Genomic DNA, 16,626 nt, shown 5'->3' on the forward strand with positions numbered 1-16,626 from the left:
AGGTGATCTTTATGAGTTACTATGGGTGATTCCAGGCTAACACTCAAAAGCCATTGTGCAGCTATTCTGACTTTTTTTTCCTTAACAGATTTTTTTTTCTGGTAAGAAAAAAGATGGAAGATGCTGTGGGAAAACACAGGAAAAATACAAATGGATGATGGTGTTGTCTGGACCTCCCATAAAATTCTGTGGCTGAAGCAGCGTGATTGCACAGTAAAATGCCTCATCTGCAAGCATCCTGTGTTAATTACATGACTGGCAATGCTTCGTTCTCCCTATTTGTGACAATTTGGAATAAATGTTCATGGAACATTTTTGCTACGATGTGACCTTCTGCACAAAACGTCATTAACAGATCAGAATTCTCACTTTGTATTAGAGATGTTAAAATCTGTGTCCTTTAAAAGTTATCAGTTTTGAAAATTAATGTTGCAACAAAATAGTGAACTTTAAATGGCTGTTCTAATGAGGATTAACACCCCCTGCCTCAAAAACAAGAGTTTTTAGTATATTTAATGCAAATATTACACTTATTCAAGAGTAACATGAATTGCTATGAAATGTCCCCATGTGAGTTCACAACTAAGCTGGAATTTGAATCCATATTGAAGCCTATTCTTATCCACAGGGCCATTATGGATATTGGAAGGGGCGTTGGAGGGGGGGGGGGATCCTACCTAAGGATGAACTTTACACATGGCACTGGGCAAATAATTATCACATGAGGGAAACATTGTATAACCATGTATGTTGCCATGGGTGAAAATCAGATGTCCATTGTGCTACTAAGCTTACAACTTGCACATCTGACGGTGCATATGTACTTTTCAGGAAAATGCCACATATGGAGCAGCCCAAAAAGCAGTTGAATAGTGGATCAGCCTAATTATGGAGACAGTGGGATACCTTGACGGTTTCCAAGATATACTAGAAAAGCATTTAGAGTTTTAATGCATAGTGCTGGAATACATTATGTACACTGTATTCTTCCCTAAGCCTTTGAATCTTTTCAGACCAAACAAAGAATCCCTGATGAAAGTTTTCTCCATCCAGCATGTGAATTTGAAAGCAACAGTTAGTGTTAGGAAATAATTGTGTGGTTAAATTAATATACTCCACAGCACTAACGACAACTGTGTGTTTGACTATGAAATTCAAACTTTTAAAGAATCCATCATCTAGAACAACACAGCACTTTCCTCTCAATCCCCTTTTAGGGGTCTGGAATCTGCAGTGACGATTTCACCTTAACCTGTCAGGAAGAAGAGTCCAATGTATCCTTCTTTTACTTGCTCATTTACTTCTGAGCAAACGTGCTTTAGATTCTACTGATTGATGTTAAAAATTATAGTCATGACTTCCTGTTTAAAGTTTACCATATATTTGTTATATTTCAGATATAACAGAATGAAACCTCACTGGAGATGGGACGTCTCGTGGTTTGATTCACGAGTAATGTGCATTAACTTTAGGACTCCAGAATCCTCCTTTATTATTTATCACTATTATATACAAATGCCATGACTCACAAAAGGTGTGTGGGTGCAAGTGTGTTAAAGTTCTTCCAAAATGCACAGCCTCTAACAAGCATAGATTATACAATCAATTTCATTTCGATTCGAAGGAGTTTGTACATATATTTTAATGAGATTTCACCAACACAATTAATCATATGAAAATGTGTACTATATATGGATAAAACTTATTACCTCAATGGATCCTGGTTCAGCTTTGACAATTTCTTCTGTGCTGTTCTCATTGCTAAGACTGGGAGGGCTGTGTGAAGCTAGCCTTTTTTCCTCCTTTAAGGCATGTTCCATTAGTTTCCTGTTCAGGATTCTGGCAGCATTTTCAGTAAGGGTGTATCCTGGAGGAGCAGATAAGTCCTGCCTGATACTTGTTATCTCAGCTCCTTCATCCTTTTGTGGCTCCGTGCTAAAACGGAGGGGACTGGGTGACCTGCCACGAATACTTGTGCACATGTCTTGCATAGGCCCCACTTCTGACCTGGGTTCTGCAGACCTCGATCGGCTGCTGGACCTGGAGCATTTTTGGAGAGGATCATGAACCACAGGGGTATGGTCGATGATATTGAATAAACTGGAGAGGCCATCATTGATAGTGGTGTGAACTGGGCTCTCCCTTGTAGTGGTGGATCGGGCCCAAGCAGATTCACTGAACCCTTTTTGAGGTGTGCTTGGTAATGTCCGGTTATTTGGCTGCTCTGTTTTGGAAAAGGCTTTCTTCTGTAATTTTGGGGAGCCATATTTGGGAGAGCAACATGTGCGTTCAAATTTGGCCTGGACCTTTTCAATAGCAGGAGCCATCTGCCTGCTTCTTAAGCTTCTTGATGGTGACGACACAGGTGTAGAGACTCCCTTTGGTGTCAGACACTTGTGTGGGCTGCTGGTGATACTGCGCAAAGTTTCTGTCTGCAAGCCCACACTGATGGTTTGAGTGGTCTGTGTCCCCATAGTTCTCACTCCGTTAGTCTGACAAGCTGTGTCTTTGAACTGCAACTCTGTTGAGTTTGGACGTATTGCATTTCTAACGGAATAAGCTACCTCCTTCATGTCATCACTCATGTTTTTGGACATCTCCAGGCTGTGCAAGGATGAGGCAAAGCCCACAGTAGTGCAAATCGGACGCTCAATGGGATGAAGACTAGTTTCTAGGAAATCATTGTGATGTTTGGAGAGGTCACATGACCATCGTCCAAACACTTCTGAAGAAGCACCTCTTGTCTCACCCACATTTCCCTTAGCTTTGGTCACAGGAAACAGAAAGTCTGGCTCAGGTTGACTTCTCCCTTCATTGCCAGCTACCATGGAGTTATCAAACCTGCGGACAACTGGTGGACTATGAAAAACCCTAACTCCCATTTTTTCTGTAACATGACTCCTCAGTGGCTGTTTTTGGCAGTGGTCAGGGCTGGTTATGGTATTGGTGGTCATAGTAACACTGGTGGTGAGGTACCATGAAGATGGCTGGAATGGATCTGGAACTGAATTATTCCCCGCCTTCCCAATCTCTGTCCTCTCTGCCCATGTATCTGCCGACCTTTCTACAGCTCCACCATGATTTCTACTAGTGCTATAATCCCAATTTTTGTTGAATTCTTCAATGTATTTCAGATCATCAGGGGATAATGGAGGTGTAATATCCTCCTTGCTGCTAGAAGAGGGCAGAGTCTTTACGGGAAGAAAAGGTGAAATGTCCATCAAGCGCTTGAACTCTGACATAGAGGAAACTGACATTGCCCTGAAGAAGGAAAGATGTAATATTACATTAATTGAATGAAATGAATCTAAGCATTATTAATACAATTGCAAATTCTGCTAAAGACACTGCTGTTTTAGCTGTTGGAATAGTTAATTGCTGTTCCAGTTTCAAGTTTGACAATTTACAAATGTAAAGTCCATTTTTAGAAGGCATCGCTACTGGTTTTCTGACTGTAGATATGATGAAACCATCTCCCTCTAGCTACTGAGCCACGTACAAGGTTATGTAATTATCCTATAAAGCCCTAAACAACGTGGGACCAGGATACCTAGCAGACTGCCTTCTCTTATATACACCCAAATGACAGCTATGATCATCAGAGGAGGTCCTGCTGGCCCTTCCGAAACCAACAGAATGTCTCCACAAAGAACCTCAGCAGCGGGCCTTCTCTGTAGCGGCACCCACCCTCTGGAAAACCCTCCCTCATGCAGTTCGGGAGGAGGAAAATGTAATATCCTTGTAACGCCTCCTGAAAATATATCTTTTAAGACAAGCTTTCCCTGAACTATAACTTATTCTGGTTTATATGACATTTTTTAAAAATTTAAAATCTTGATGTTTGTATACCATGGTTTTAATTGTTAACTGCCCAGAGAGCCTCAGCTGTTGGGCAGTATAAATATGTAATAAATAAATAAAATATTTTAAAAATTCTTTTTTTACTAATTTTATCAAATAGATGGCCGAAAAAAGGATTCAAAATTATGTTAACCATAAAATGTGTCATGCTTTAAGGGGGGAGGGGTGGACAGCAAAGTTGTGACAGAAGAGGAATTGAGTATTGTTTTAAGACAGGGGAAATGTGATGAATGGCAGGGTTGTTAAAAGTCCATTAAGAACATAACAATTTGCAGACGGATGGCCATGTTGCAAGAAAAACAACATTGTAGCACTTTAAAAAAGAACGAATTAATTATGGCATATGGCATAGCCAATGAAAGCTTATGCCGTAATAAATTTGTTAGTCTATAAGGTGCTACAGCACTTTTTGTTGTAATTAGGAATGAGACATATTTACACACTTGTCTTCTACACAGGTCCCTCAGAATTGAGAAATTTCTATGGAGGATATGTCATTTTGTCTTGGTACAGAAAGTAGGGTGATCACATGAAAAGGAGGACAGGGCTCCTGTATCTTTAACAGTTGCATAGAAAAAGGAATTTCAGCAGGCGTCATTTGTATATATGGAAAACCTGGTGAAATTCCCTCTTCATCACAACAGTTAAAGGTGCAGGAGCTATACTAGAGTGACCAGATTTAAAAGAGGGCAGGGCACCTGCAGCTTTAACTGTTGTGATGAAGAGGAAATTTCATCAGGTTCCCCATTTATACAAATGACAACTGCTGAAATTTCCTTTTCAATAAAACTGTTAAAGATACAGGAGCCCTGTCCTCCTTTTCATATGGTCACCCTAACAGAAAGCAATCCCTGGATCTACTCACATCAGGAGAATTCACTTTAAAATATCAAGGAAGCAAAAACATCAACACTATGCGGCAGGGTCTTGCTATTTACTGTTTTACTCTGTACAGCACCATGTACACCGATGGTGCTATATAAATAAATAATAATAATAATAATAATAATAATAATAATAATAATATCACTACCATTATATTAAAACAAACCAATAATTGATGCAGTCATATGATATTATTAGAGGCCTAAAATCGATGTGTAGGGCACTCCACATAAAAATAATACCTTTAACATAATAGAACTACATCAAAGGCTATTCCATTCCTATTTTTATAAAAGGGAAAAAGTGGGAGGGGATCCAAAAATGGATCTCCACAAAACACCAGAAAAATTAAAAAGTCCCCAGGCACTTTTAAAAGTGAAGCAGCAGAAACAAAGAGAAATATCTGGGTTGAGTGAATTCCATCTTCAGGTGAACCATATATCAAAGGCTCAAAGGCTCTTTGGCTAGTAGGTAATAGCAGACTGCAACCAGCTAGTCTTTTGTTGTTTGTTTTAAATAGTGGATGATAATTAGGGATGTGCTCCGCTTCTAATCAGACCGGAGAAGCAGGAGTGGAGCGGGGGGCTTCGCCTGCCCTTAAGGCGGGGCGAAGAGGATTGGGGGGCCAGCGGAGCGTGGCGGAGAGGATCGAGGTGAAGGCGGATCCTTTGCCTCGATCCAGAGCTCCGCCGGAAAGGTAAGTGGGGTTTATCGGGCCCTGCCGCTGTCGCTGTCGCCCATGCGGCAACAGCGGCAGGGCCCGGTAACTCCCCCGCCCTCCTCTCCCTTACCTGCTTCCGTCCGCGGTCCGTCAGCGGTGACGGACCACGGACGGAGGCAGGTAAGGTCCCCCTCTCCCTTGGTCCCTTACCGGGCTCTGCCGCCGTCGCCGCATGGGCGGCGATGGCGGCAGGGCCCGGTAACCCCCCCTATGGGGGGGGGAACGGAGCTCCGATCCGGATCCGGAGCTCCAAGCGGAGCTGAGTGGGCACAGGCGGAGTGGGGGCGAGGCGGAGTGGCCCGATCCGAAAATGGCGGATCTGAAAGTGAAGCGGAGTGGGGGGTCCGTGCACACCCCTAATGATAATGATGATGACATTTATATACTGCCCCATAGTTTACAAAGATTAAAAGATTAAAAATCAATATACAAAATTCAAAACTGTAAAAACAGCTAATATTTAAAACATTTTTTAAAGAATCTGCCAGCCCAAAGCTAGTTCTGGAGTCAGTTAAAACTCAACATATGCTGTCAAATGCCTGGGAGAAAAGAAAAGCCTTGACCTGGCATTGGAAAGATAACATTGTGGGTGCCAGGCAGGCAGATTGTAATGTTCCATAATTGGGAGGCCACCACAGAAAAGGCCCCCTCCCTTGTTGCTATCCTCTAAGCTTCCCTCGGAGGAGGCACCTGGAGGAGGACCTTACATGCTGAACGTAGCGTACGGGTAGGTCTATGTCAGAAGATGCATTTTTAAAAATGCTTGTGAGTAACTTTAAGTTCTGGAAAAATATGGTATAAATGTTTTATTTAAACCAAGTGTTTACAATTTTTTTGGCTCCAAGGGTTTTTTTGGCTCCAGTGTCGGTTGGAGGACTGGGGGTGGCTCGTGGGTGCCCATGTGCACAAACACACAGGGAATAGTCTCTTTGGGGCTGCTAGGCTGTTTTCCCTGCTTGAGAGACCCCAATTGGGATTGCTACTATCCTGCCACCAAAGTGGTGATCTCAGCTGCTTTAGTGTCGCGGGGGGATGGGAGAGGCGAAAGCCTCCTGCCCCTATGAACCTCAGTTGTGATCGCTGTTCCAGACCTGCAGATTCCGTGGACACATAGAGAGCTACAGACGTCTGTATGTGAGCTATGGGCCAAACCAGCTATCATGGCAAGATTCTAATAAGAGCAGTTTTCAAATAGAACTAAGCCTCTAGCATATGGTTTCAAGGTCTTAGAAACCAATTTAGAGTAAGTGTGTTAACATACCCTTTGTATAATCTCCCTTACTCACCTTTGAAGATTTCCCTTGTGCATTTCTTCTTCCTGGAAGTAAAATAAAACTTAATTTTGAGCTTGCATATATGCCCATGTCCTTTGCCAGTGGGCTGTATTTGCATTAAGTTTGTGTAATTTCTCCAATCCTTTCAAATCCTTTGAAGAACACATCTGACTCCCCCCACCCCCCCGCATGTTTGGGTAATTAAGATGGAATTCTTTCCTGATAAGCATGTGTATAAATCATTCCCATTCAATTAGTTAGTATAAGTAAGTCTCCCTTGCATTACTAAGATATGAAGTAATTCTCTAACTCATTGCTCTAAATATGTGTTAGTTATAATGATGTGATCAGAAAGATCACCACTACATAACACAAAACATAATTGCATGTGTGAAGTTGTTTTTCTACACTATTCTCTTTGATATTAGTGACCTTGCAATGCTGAGATCAGAAATAAAAATCTACTCTTTTGACACATTATTTCATTATAAATTCACTAGACTTTCATAACTGGCAGCAGCTGAAATTAATAAAAATTGCTATTAAATGTGTGGGCAGACTTTCTTCATATGTGGAATACCATAAATATTCACCACAACATCTAGCATTGTCAGTGGAACACTTTCCCCCCCACAACCTATGATAATTCCCATGACCAGCTTTATTGAAAGAATTTACTGCAGAATTAAAACAAAAACTGTTTAGAGATCTAGTAAAATATGCACATTTATAGACTGACAAAAATATAAGAGGTCCATAACAAATGCTAATACTGAGGGCTGGCTCAAGGAATACTCTCTCCCCTATCTTCTCATTACACCTGGTGAGGGAGTGAGATTAAGTCAGAACAGAAACATGTGAGCATAACGTTTGAATAGAGTTACTTTATGAAAAACCCAACATGTGTTTGGTGCTGGATCAAGGCCATGATTAGCCCTGGGTTAGCATGTTTTAGTGGGCCCCCTACTCTATCTCCAACATTGTTTCATGCAAGTGCATGCTGCTACAATACACCTTTCCCTTTTTCCTTCTGTGCATGAACACTTTGTGGCTTAGAGTCACATTTCATTACATTTGGAAGCCCACACAAAGTGTGAGGAAATTTACACATCTGGGTATTTGACAGCACTAATGCAGAAGAGAAGAAAGTACCTTAAGTATATAGAAAGCTTTGCTCATTTAGTGAACTAACTGATCCCTTTTTTACTTGTGGTAGGCCCAGGGATGACTCCCATAGTAACAAGGTGTATTACCTCAAAGTAGTGCTTTTCATACCTCCAAAACTATTGAAGGAGCTCTATTCCTCAAGACTGAGTAGTTCATCTCTCTGTCTCAACAAATCCTCATTGACTGCTCTTGGGACTTTGAGAACTATGCCTTTGAAGGTGATGAAGGTGTTCAAGTGAGACCTGAAGCCTGGTGGCATTGCCAGCACAGAGTTTTGTAGGCCAAACAAAGGCCATAATGGCTACTGGCATTGCAATCAGACTGTGCTTGTGATGAGACTCCCAGGTTATGTCAATATCACCTCTGGAAACATAACAGCTTTGAAGGCTGCCATCTACAAACATGGGCCTGCGTCTGTCAGCATGGATGCTTCCCACAAAACCTTCTTTTTCTCTTCTAATGGCATTTGCTGCAAGCCCACAACAAAAGGGTGAAATGGAACATGCAGTCCTGGCTGTAGGTTACAGTATTCTCCAAGGACAGTTTTAGTGGTTTGTCAAGTACTCCTAGACCACATACTGAGATAAGCTCCCCAGAGAGGTCCGCCTGGCGCCTACACTGTACTCCTTTCGTCGCCAGCTGAAGACTGGCATCTTTAGTATTTTTCAGTATACTTCTCTCAGTATTTTAACACTTAATTTTAACTTAAATTTAAATTTTACTGTTCTAACTCTGTATTTTAATCTTATATCAATTTTGCTGTGTGGTTTTATCCTGGTTGTGCTTTTTATACTGTATTTTGTATTTGTGCTTTTAACTTGTTGGTTGTTTTATTATGGTTTTAAATTTTTGTGAACCGCCCAGAGAGCTTCGGCTATTGGGCGGTATAAAAATGTAATAAATAAATAAATAAATAAAATAAAAGTGGCTACATCCTCAAATCCAAGACAAACAACAATTGGAGAAGTAGCTACTGATGCCAATTATGGCATATCAGAATTATGACAATTATACCATAACTGGACTACACCATGCTCCTTCAGGCAATCTCGAAGATGATCTATCCAAATTTTTGCTCTGAATGAGGATTCCCCCTCAATTACAAAACCTTTCTAACATATTTATATACTAGAACCTTAGTCATAGAACTAAAAGGAATTCAGGAAATTGAGTTTTTTTATATTTTGTTTTTAAATTGTATTTATGCTAGTTTACCTATATTGTAGATAATTTTGTGAAAGCATTTCGACTGGAAAAGGGGGTGCGTAAATACTTAAATAACTTAAATATGTAAATATAAAAACATTAAGCTCACATATGGATGTCCAGTAGGACAGACTGCCTGGTGAACAAAATGGGAAAACATGAGCTCATGTTCCCATTTTGTGTAAGGTGTAATGCTTGAACCATATTATCTGCTTTGGTTACTAGTTATTTATGTATACTATATGCACCTTTGCTTTCAGTTCATAAAAGGTGCCAAACTCTAAGATTGGACTAATTTCGCCACTGAATTTTATAAACTGCACCTACAGTATTTCTTCAGAAAACATTCTTTCACAGAATAACAGCAGTACGAATTACAATATTTCTGACAATATAAATGGTGAGGGACATACCTCATTTGAACAAGATAAGAACCTTTCTCGTTCCAATTTCTGAGGTTGTATTTCATCAGAATCATCCGGAGAATCAAGGGACAATGTATCCAGAAAGAGGTTTTCTGTGGCTGTGCACCTGTCACTTTCCTTCAGTTTAGACAGTGATCGATCTTCAAATTGCATGGTGTCCGAATCGGAGTAGGATCTTGACCCCATTGGATGAGGCACATGATGGTTCCCTTGATTTGAAAATGAATGAAGGCTAATTTCTTTTGAGTCTCCTCTTTGTGGATGTACTTTCTGAAGCTGAAAATGAAATTAATCATAAATGAAAGACAACTGAATATACGTCCACAGCTCATGACAGAAATGAAATATTCAGGTCTTTGCACTTTCTTTCCCCATGTTGGCCCTAATGTTTTATTTGCCATATGCAGGGGAAAACTTAGGTGGGGGTTCTGTATTTTTCCACTTGGTGGACTTTGCACGAGTACTTAAGACTGTGCATATTTGTTGTGCATATTACTATAGGGTCAAACTGTGGTTAACATGGATGTTGGATGGCTTGCAGGGATTAGATGTGCTGAATCACATTTAGAACCTAACTTTGGTCTTAGCTATATGGACCCTTTATAGGTTTTGGTAATAAGTTTTGTGCGTATCAGTAAATATACTAGAAAAGCAAAAGGCTGACCTTCATAATTAAACAAAAAAAAAAATAGCAGTGAAATAATTAATTTGAAAACCTAAAAGCTTGCAGTCACAATCAGTACAAAATTACGTTTGATGTTGTATCTCAAGAGATAACACTGTAGCAGTGAACTTGAAAGAGAATATTTAGAAGCCTTGAAAATGTAGGTCAGCATGCTTCCATGTGTAAATTACATTTTTACAATTATCCCAAATGTTCTTTTTTTTTCCTTGATAAATTTGAGTGTATTTCTCTTTCCTTGTATCATGGTGAAAGTAGACAGAAAGGGAAATGGTTAAGGATTATGGCAAACACAAATCTATTATGCTATTATCTTCTAGATTCTGTTTTGAAATGTTTCAAATGATTTGTCTTCTTTTTTTTACTTGTAGATGCTGCATATCTTCAAATACAGAAAGTTATGCTAATTATTTCCAAAGAAGGAACAGTCTGGCCAATTGCTAAGTAGCGATTGAACTAGAGGTGTACAAATCTCCGAAAGTTTCCTGCTATACAAGAGATTGTCTGATTATCAGCACAGATGCTTTTGTGAATATGTATTGGCAAAAAGCCATTCCTATTCTTGACTGCTCAGTCATTTGGGAAATAATACGGTCTTCTTTTTAGATTTTTCATACTTGCATGTCATAAATACATGCAGACGTACCAAGATGCTTAGTGAAAATATTCACATGACTGTTATTCCTAAGGAAGATGAGGTGTCATGCATCCCATTTTGGGGTTTGGGAAAGCTCAGTCACATAGGAACATAAGAAGCTGCCTTATACTGAGTTAGACCATTGGTCCATCTAGCCCAGTACTGTTAACACTGACTGGCAGCAGCTCTCGAGGGATTCGGGCAGGATTGTTTCCTTGTCCTACCTGGAGAAGCTGGGGATCAAACCTGGGACCTTCTGCCTGCAAAGCAGGTGCTCTTTCACACTGAGCTACGGCCCCTACACGTGTCCCAATAGATGGAGAATTTATTTTATTTTAAATGACTTTTAGGCCACCTTTAGGGGTAGAACCCTCTCAAGACATTGTACAAGATAAAACCAATACAAAACATGTAAAGCAAATAAAATACAAAATCAATCAATCAATTTTCCATAAAAATGCTATAAACACACATAACACCAATAAAACTTGTAGCCCACAGACTATGGAAAGGTCAATGAAACAAATAGGTCTTCAGAGCCTTCTTGTAAAGAAGGGGCCTGATGAGCCCCTGAATAACACATAATGCAAAACAGCACTTTAAATTGGGTTCAGAAACACACTGGCAGCCAATGCAGTTAGCACAGTATTGAAATGCTATGAACATACCACCCAGCCCCACCAATAACTGGGCATCTGTATTTTGCACTAGTTGGAGTCGATTGTAGTATTACAGCATTATAGTAATCCAGAACAGCGGGAATAACCAAGACAAGATCCTCCCTTTCCAGATTGGGTTACACTTGGCGCATCAGCCTAAGATGGTAAAACTTACTGCTGGCCATCTCCACCACCTGAACTTCCCAGTTAGTGCTGGGAGCACTCCTAAACTTCTCACTTGTTCCTTCATGGAGAGTGCAACTCCATGTAAGACCAGATGTCTTTATCCCAGTGATCTTCACTATTTTTTCCAAGCAGGAGCCACATGAACTCCTGGTGCCACTGCCAAGGCCACTCCCAGCACAGGTCCACAATGTTTTCTCCCTGTTTCTCTCTCTCTTTCACCTCCACATTCCATTTCTCTTCCATCTCCAGCAGCTGTGCAGGGCATCATGGCAGCTAATCAATCATGTTGCTCTTTGCCTCTTGGGCCCCTCCTCCACCATAGCTGTCAGGTTTCCCGGTCCCTCAGGCAAGCACACATTCTGGCAAACTGACACAGGACACCCAAATCAGTGAGACTTCTTTATTGTAGGAAGTCTCATGGCAAAAGCTTAGTGATTACACACTTCAGAAATCATACAGCTGATGGTCAGTAGCTATAGGCGCCAAGAATTTCCAGAACAGTCAAAAGCTAATCACCACTACCATGACAAGATCCTCATCAATGTGATTTTCCCGTTGCCATCTCCACACAGTTCTGAACCCAAGGGAAGGTCAATCTATACATGGGTTCCAAACCCAGACAAGGGAGGGGAAGGACTCCTGACATGATCCCTCAAGCAATCAAAGGAGCAGATTATTGAAAGGCCTAACAAACCACCCAAAGAGAGCTAGTCCAACCTCGGATCATATGCTGGTAACTCCAGGCAACATGGTCAAGGCGTAAACAAGATCCGGGGAAGGGTAAGCCCACAGATGCAAGAAGTTCTGTGCCACTGCTTTTGCATGGGAAACTCCTCAACACACATTCAGGCAGAAGAGAAAGTCCATAGCTCAGTTCAGACAACACATTAGTCACAGTGGACTATTTAAGCAACCATTGCTTAAATACTCCTCTGTTGACTAATGTGTCATTTGTCAGGGGAAAACCATGCCACGGTTGGTTATTTGTGAGAAATAACCAACGGAGATAACCTATGTTGTGCAGAGTTGACTATCTGCACAACTGTTGATTATTGTGTTGTGTGATGGGCTCCATGGGTTATTTCCCATGCTTGCAGTGTCATGAGGCAAAAGCAGTATACTCTTGCCCAGTATGCCTCTATAGGCATAGGAAATAATGCCATCCTGGGAATCGCTTGGGGAGCTGCCGATCATGCCATCCCTTGGTAGGGTGGAGCGATCGGGGGCTCCCTATGCACTTCCCGGGATGGGGACATGCCGTCCCTGGGTGGGTGCCACTGGTCGCAGCACCCCAATGTTCTCAGGGACGTGCATGTCCCTTGAGCCCCCCTCAACAACCTGTGTGGAGATTGGCTCGAGGGGATGGAAAGAGCTCCTTCCATCCCTTTGAGTCAATCCCTAAATGGATCGTAGGGCAGGGGACGAAGGATGTCTGCCACAGGTTGATGTGTAATGTCAAGCTGTGGGAGAAATCCATTCACCGATATCGGACTGGGGGGTTCAAAGAACTTTCCTGCAGCTGTGATGAGCAGAACAGATTCTTCTGCCTCCCATCCCCATTTGCCACAGGAGAAGGGCATGGGACACGTAAGCGTCTCTCATTCCACTTGGCAGCGGCAAGAGTGATGCTTCCACGTCCTGTCCACCTTCTCATGTAGCAAATGGGGATGGGAGGTGCAAGAATTTGTCCTGCCCATCACAGCTGCAGGACAGATCCTTGTGCTGGCATGGCACCCCTTCTTCCCCGTCAGGGCCATGGCAACAGAGAAGGGGGCAGCATTGCTATAACCACCCACTTCCTTTTGCTATGGCCCTGATGGGAAGGACGTGTTGGCGCTGAGCCATGTGATCCCTTGAAAGGGATTATGTTGCTCGGTGCTGATGTGTCCTTCGCCAGTGGATAGATCACGTGCCCTGGTATGCGAGGAGATTGTTCCGCAGCCTCTTGCTTCTATAGTGGCTGTGGTGGCCACAGCATGTGTTCCTCCACACATGGCCACCACAGAAGCAAGAAGCTTCAAAGCGGTCTCCTCATGTGACAGGTCAAGGGATCCATTTGCTGGCGAAGGATGCATCAGCACCAAGCAACATCCCCATTGCCTGTCCCTCTGCAGCCACTACAGCGAGAACCAGCGGGTGCATCGCCTCCAGTGACAGGGGAGGCGATGTGCCCACCAGAGGAATGGCGCATTGATTCCACTTCTTGTGAGGAGGTGGGATGCCTCCACTGCAAATTTTGCAAAAGACAATGCAAAAGACACGCTGTGGCCATCACCAGAGAAAGAAGCAGCGGCGGAGGCATCCCACCTACTGACAGGTAGAATCAATGCATCACCTCTGCCGTTTCTCCAGCAATGGCCATGGCGCATCTCTGTGTGCTGTGTCTCTCCCCCACTATGCCCCTCCCCATGGAATGGCAGCATTCCAATAAGGTAAGCAGTGAGGGGAGGAGAGACAACTACTCAATGGAGTGTGAATACTCTACTCCACAGAGCACTACGTCCCTGGCGCTCAAGTGTCGCTCAAATGTGACACACAATAGTCATTCATGGAGTGGACTATTCACACTCCATGGATTAAAGTGTTGTCCAAACGCACCCCATGTGTCACAGATCAAACCCTGTCTGCCGGTACACTGAGCTGACAACAAACAAAGACACACAATCCACAGTGAACAAGAGTTCAAGTCTATGAAAAGCCTTGCAGTACTTTTCATGGCAAGTTCTTAGTCATTCAAAGTTCCAATAATGAGGGACCGTGTGCAGAGTGCCCCCAGTCTCAAAGAATGATGGATCCAAGCAGGGAGGTTTTCTGGGAATGCAGACCAGTTGTTCCTAGCAAAGGCTCCTTGTCTTTGTAACAGCTTAAAAAGGGAGACGTAGGCCTCTTCCAGACCACTTGACAGACAGGGGCTTTTGGCCTTTCAGCAATGTCCTTGTCCAAACAGGGTGGCACTGCTCAGCCCACCAAGATGATGCTGCAATCTGGGCGATCCTTCTGCAAACCCCCACCCTTTCCCTATCAAGTTCTCATAGACAGCTTCTCTGCCAAGGCCAAGGCAAGCAGGTGGCTGCAGGGAGTAGGGCAATCCCTGCTCTGAGAACACTGACAGAGATCAACTTACACAGATTCTGACATTCCAGAGGCTGAACAGGCCCAAAGCCTTCCAGACTACTTCTAATTAAATCTTATCTACAAATTACAAGGCCCCGTGGCAGTGCTGAAACCTTTCTCTGACAACAACTTATTGGCTGGCTGCTCCTGCATTCTCCTCTCCTCCCACCATCAGTCGACTTACAGCTGACGAGCTGCAGGTCTCCTGATACCCCACCCCCAAAGCCTCCTCTGAAGCTCAGATCACAGCAGCCAGCCCACTGCTAAATCAAATAACAAGGCAAAGCTAGAGAGCCCCTGCTAAGAGTGAGCAACTACCAGAAAGACAGAGAGAATGAAAGAGAGGCAGAGTGCAAAGGCCCTTGAGGTGGCGGAAGCCACCAGTGGCCCTTGGGCCTTGCAGTGTAGAACATTGTTCTATCCAGATTGGTCGGTATCTATACCTACAGTACTCCTGCTTGTCAGGATTATGTCTCAGCTTGTTTGCCCACATCCAGGCCAAAACTGTTTCCCAGCACCCATTCAGAGATTCAACTACTTAAACGTGATTTCAAAAGCAAACATATGGAGGCAATTTAAATGTGATTTTAAAAGCAAAACATATGGCACTTCAACAATATTTCGACGTACATATATAGTATAAGGCCTTTGCAACGATTTTACTGGATTGAGAAGACACAGCAAATTCTTTTCAGCTGTATTTAGAAGCATTTCCGCAGCAAAGCACAGTATAGACAACATTTTCTGAGGAACAGAAACAGTGCATGGCTCATGTATAAAATGACGGACTAGCAATTATTCATAGAAATCTTTGGAGATTGCACATTAGCCTTCTTAAGCATTCATTTATGAAAGACAGGAACATCCCGGTCAAAGCATTAATATTTTAAATAATGCATAGACTGAAGTTTGGGATAACTGTTGAAAATATACCTTTCCTTTTCCATTGCTATGATCAAGCGTGAAACTATTTTGATCACTAATATACTCTATTGTAGAGCACATATACCTTATTCTTTCAATTCTGTCTAACCTAACAACCAATTCCAAGAGTGGCTGGGCTAGTAAGCAAATTTTGTCACTGAAATCATATGTAGTATAATGAAATTTGAAGCCATTACATTATTTCCTGTATTTTTTGGCATAAAAAACCCTGAACTCATACCATAACTGCTGGAGAAATCTGAAGAAGGCAATTTAATGAATGAATATCACAAGTTTGAAATATAAACAACCCATTTTACTCTGATGCATCTGCTATAACACAATGGTTTCAGGGGAAGTACAGGCACATTTCTGGCCCTGCTCTCAACTTTGTGTGGCTTCCCCAATCCTGCCCCTGATGTCCATATACGGAGTGCGGCTGTCCGCAGCATGGAAGACATGGGGCATGTCTTGATGGGGCGATATCCCGGGGATCGTCCCTATGCATCCACATAACGCACAGGGGATCCTGGGAACAAGGAGGGATGATCCCTCCCTTTCCCCAGGATATCGCCCTGTGGGACGTGTGGCCAACTGTCCTGGTTTTGTCCTGGCTCCTTGCGAGTAACTGCGAGGAGCCGGGAACTGAGCATGGGGCGCGGAGCTCCTTGGGAGCTCCTATCGGGGGTGGGGTGGGGGGAGCGGGAGGTTGATGCTTTTTTTAAAAAAAAAACCTCACTTTTTTGTAGGAGCGCTCCTGTGCTCTTTTTCAATTAAAACCAAAAACCAAAATGGTGGGCGCGACATCCTCTTCCTCCTGGAACGAGCCATGTGTAGACTGTTGCGGAGGATCTTGCGATCATCGTATCGTGAGATCATCCCCCT

General features: G+C 42.7%; 1 protein-coding gene across 1 annotated transcript in view; it reads right to left on the reverse strand.

Moving 5' to 3' along the window:
- MTCL1 (microtubule crosslinking factor 1) overlaps positions 1–16,626 on the reverse strand; it is a 123,700-nt gene that overhangs the window by 10,452 nt on the left and 96,622 nt on the right. Inside the window, 3 exon segments of the mRNA XM_063130572.1 lie at positions 1,710–3,261; positions 6,754–6,785; positions 9,528–9,815. Coding sequence (XP_062986642.1) covers positions 1,710–3,261; positions 6,754–6,785; positions 9,528–9,815 — 1,872 coding nt within the window.

The sequence above is a fragment of the Elgaria multicarinata genome, chromosome 7 (assembly GCF_023053635.1).
Source record: "Elgaria multicarinata webbii isolate HBS135686 ecotype San Diego chromosome 7, rElgMul1.1.pri, whole genome shotgun sequence".
NCBI classification, from domain to species: domain Eukaryota; kingdom Metazoa; phylum Chordata; class Lepidosauria; order Squamata; family Anguidae; genus Elgaria; species Elgaria multicarinata.